The sequence below is a fragment of the Triticum aestivum genome, chromosome 3B, assembly GCF_018294505.1.
Source record: "Triticum aestivum cultivar Chinese Spring chromosome 3B, IWGSC CS RefSeq v2.1, whole genome shotgun sequence".
NCBI classification, from domain to species: domain Eukaryota; kingdom Viridiplantae; phylum Streptophyta; class Magnoliopsida; order Poales; family Poaceae; genus Triticum; species Triticum aestivum.
Genome location: NC_057801.1, coordinates 239,553,851 through 239,557,606, shown reverse-complemented (window position 1 = coordinate 239,557,606; position 3,756 = coordinate 239,553,851). Strand labels below are relative to the sequence as shown.

The following is a 3,756-nucleotide window of genomic DNA, read 5'->3' as shown; positions in this document are numbered from 1 at the left end:
CCGGATGGTGTCATCGGCGGCGGGACCTTCTGTACCCGCGCGCAGCTCTCCTTCCTGGGGCAGGGGACGGCTGCGGTGAGGCTCGGCTTGGCGGCCGCCCGGTGACCTGGAGGCAGTGGCCGGTGGCGGGCGAGGTGGCGGCGCTGCTCCTTGGCGGCGGGGCGGATTGATGGCGCGGGGTGGCCAGCGGCGCGCCCCCAGCCTAGATCTGGTCCTTAGGGCCCCATATGGGTCCTAGCGGGCCGGCTCCAGCGCGGCTTCGACACCTACTGCGTGGTGAGGAGGAGGCGGAGCTCGGACAGGGGGCGGCGGTGCCGATGGCGTATCTTCTGCCGCGCGACTATGGGAGCTTTACGGGCATCTCAGGGCCTGCCCGGGCCTATGGGCCCACGGGCCTGGTATGCTCCTGTTGTTGCGTCCGGTCGGTTACCGTCATTGACGGTGGAGGTTGGGCCCTCCCGTTTGCCGACGATGCTGCTGCCCCTAGTCCTGGCTCCTCTTCTTCGTTGTGCAGGCCCCACTTCGTGGTGTCGTGGTGAGACAATGTGGGAAGCTTCAAAACCATGTTGGCGTAGGATGGTGGACGGTATGGTGGCGAGCTCCGAAGCGCCCGGGGTGAATGTTGGGATCGGGAGAAATCCCTGTCGGCCTGGCCGACACCGATGCTGTGGCGCCTGAGGGTGCCGTCGGACCTTCCTGGAGGGCATCGGGGGCTACCCTTCCCTTCTCCTTGCCGCGTACCGGGGAAAACCCTTGGCAACAACATCGTCATCGTCACGTCCCTTCTTGGAGGTGTTGCTTGGTACCGGCGCTTCGGAGTCTAGGAGCTTGGTGGGAGATCTCCGGTGGGCGCAGCGGTCACGAGGCTTCTTTGTTTTTGTTGATCCGCCGTTGTCGGCATTTATTCCTTTTGTATTTTCTCTTTCGTTTCTTTTGGTCGTGACTGAGCTGTTTTCGCTCCAGCACCTATCGTTGGTTGTATCGGCGTTGGTTGCTTTGTAATACAAAGCGGGGGAACCCTTTTTCGGATTGTATTGGTTTTCGCCCCGTTTTTCAGCAATTAACTGGGCAACTATCTTCTTAATGAAAAAGGTAAAGCTTTTGCCTCTTTTTCAAAAAGAAATTCAACCTCAGCGTTATCCTTGAAAAGAAACAAGCTACATACTGTAACTTTGGATTGCACGGTCGATGAAGAAATTTCCCCAGTTCAGTTCATAAGGTCATAGAGCACATCATGCTCTGTTTCCCCTACTGCCGAGCTCCGGCTGCTGTTCGGTATATTTTGAAGTACGAAAACGGGCATTTTGAAGCTTAATCTGCAACATGCCTTTTTTAATCTGTACTGCTCGTTATCTCCCCTTTTGCTCAGAAAAGGAAGCGATGGTTCTGTTGCAGGGATTATACCCCAATCATCACACGGACAGTAGCATCAACTTCTCCTACTGACAAAGTAGAGTCAACCTGCAGTACAAGTCATTTAAGGTTCCAGCTAATTCTCTTTCTCCAATTAACATGTCAAGTTGGGTTTCTTAGATCCAACCTGAAGGGAATCCGAAGTCAGGGGAGTTCTAAACCTGTCTGAATGTGGACTAAATGATCAGTACATATGTCATGCTGAACCATAGATGAGATGGAAAACTAACAATTACTTACTGTACCTTTCAAACCGAATCAACAATGCTTCAAAACTAATTTCGTGCTTCTAGACCCGTTTGCCGTGCATTGCATACCGATGTAACATGCCTGCAGACATTAGAAACAGTTTCCTTGTGCTCGCAGCGCCGACAAAGTGCCCCTGGAGGGAGCTGCTAGGAGTTTGATCAACGGACGCAAGTCGCAGCAGCAGTACGTGTAATCCTAAAAGCGCCACGATTTTATTACTGCAGATAGTCAACCCCTGCGCAAGTCTGGTAGACGTGTCAAATCTTGATGAGTGTGAATGACCAGGCAGCCAATTGCTACGAATATTCCTCCCCTGCCTGCAAAGGCGGCAAGACGTACGTACACACGCACAAGATCACCATCGCAAGCATGAATCATGTTAAAGTTGGACGAGAGGCAGAGAAGAAATCAAGCAGGAGCCGGCTAGCTTAGCTAGCTTGCAGCCCACAGCCTTGCTGCGCACACTCACTGCACTCCAGGCTTTTGCCGTGCAAATCAACCATGGGCAGGCATATGCATGCGCCCATGCGCCTTTGACTTTCGCCATTGCCGGCTCAGCCCATAGTATAAGCACGGCCCTTCCCTCCCTACAACCCCCATTTCCTTCCTCATAGAGCCACCTGCCGAGCCACAAGCCATCAGCAGCGCACTGCCACGACCCTAAGCTCTCTCCCTCCAGCGCCACCCCACCACCATGGGGAGAACCACCATGCTTCTCATGGCGCTGGCCCTCGCCCTCACCGCCGTCGCCCACGCGACGCCTCCCGCGCTCCGGAGGAGCCGCTTCCTTGCCGACAAGACCCCGCCGCCGCTGTCCTACTACGACTGCGTCAGGAAGCCCCCGTCGGTGTGCCTGGAGCCCGGGAGCCCCGGGAACACCTGCTGCAAGGGCACCTGCACCAACACCTTGTCCAGCGTGGAGCACTGCGGCAACTGCAACAGGAAGTGCAAGTACGGGGACACCTGCTGCGACGGCAAGTGCGTCGACCTCCTCAAGGACAAGAAGAACTGCGGCGAGTGCTCCAACCAGTGCGCCAACTCCGTCAAGTGCGAGTTCGGCATGTGCGACTACGCGGGGTGATGCCGATCCGGCGACGCCGGCCATGCCCGCCATGCGTACGTGTGGTGTGATCGGCGGCCACGCATATACAGTTCTGCACCCATCATGCATGACCAACAAATAAAATCGGCAGTACGTATATACTACGTGAGTGCATCTTAAGAAGTCCAAATTGTTTAAGGTATTTCAATTGTTGATCTCCTCGATCATATGTATACAAAAAAAAAGGGTACAGATGATTTATACGTCTCTCTGTTCGTCTCATGATTTACGTGTTTTATTTGTTGGACTACATACTATAAATACAAAGTGGTCACGTGGTATTAATAAAGTGAATAATGTTGTAATGTGTTATACATATATATGATTTTTTGGGTACCCGTAGCTCCATCAATTCATATGTATATATGGATTCTTTTTTATGTATACCGAACAATGGAAACATTTTCAATGAATTCAGATGTATTTACCAAGTTTGAACCTTTTTTTACGGTATAGACTAGTAGGCATGTGCTGCCATTCGCTTATTTGTGCGACTGCTTGCAAACTGCCAATTCATAGAACTGGTCTTAGTTAGGATCTAGGACGCGTACAAAAGGGAAAGTGCTTAACGTAGATGCCTCCCATGGTCAACTTAATCAACTCATTTGCATGTGGCATACATTCTTGCATTAGTACGTGACGTGTCTGTCCAGTATCCACAGCGCTTGGGTGCGCCCTACCACCCCCCTCCGACCGAAGACGAAGACTTCCTACCCTGGTGCACGGCGACCATCGCCGGTTCCCCTCGCGGCCTTCGCAAGGGTCTAGCCACATTGGCTACGCTCACCGCTTGGTGCATCTGGAGACACCGCAACCGTTGCGTGTTCGATGGCGACTCCCCTTCCGCCTCAAGGCTTCTTGCAGCTATCCAGGACGAGGCTAGGACCTGGGCTCGAGCTGGTGCTCGCGGACTCAATCCTTTGCTGGCATAGGAGCGTAGCTTTACGTTAGTTGGGCTGAGCATCCCACCCCATAAAAAGGCTCTGCGGCTC

At 53.4% G+C, this 3,756-nt stretch overlaps 1 protein-coding gene across 1 annotated transcript; it reads left to right on the top strand.

Moving 5' to 3' along the window:
- Window positions 1-2,143: 2,143 nt before the first annotated feature.
- On the top strand, window positions 2,144-3,089 carry LOC123065283 (stigma-specific STIG1-like protein 4). The gene has a single exon (XM_044488619.1). It carries the CDS (start codon window positions 2,357-2,359, stop codon window positions 2,741-2,743), a length of 387 nt encoding a protein of 128 aa, XP_044344554.1. The 5' UTR covers window positions 2,144-2,356; the 3' UTR covers window positions 2,744-3,089.
- Window positions 3,090-3,756: the final 667 nt, after the last annotated feature.

Coding starts and splice junctions, on each gene's coding strand:
- LOC123065283 (XM_044488619.1), top strand. CDS start 2,357: ATGGGGAGAACCACCATGCTTCTCATGGCGCTGGCCCTCGCCCTCACC.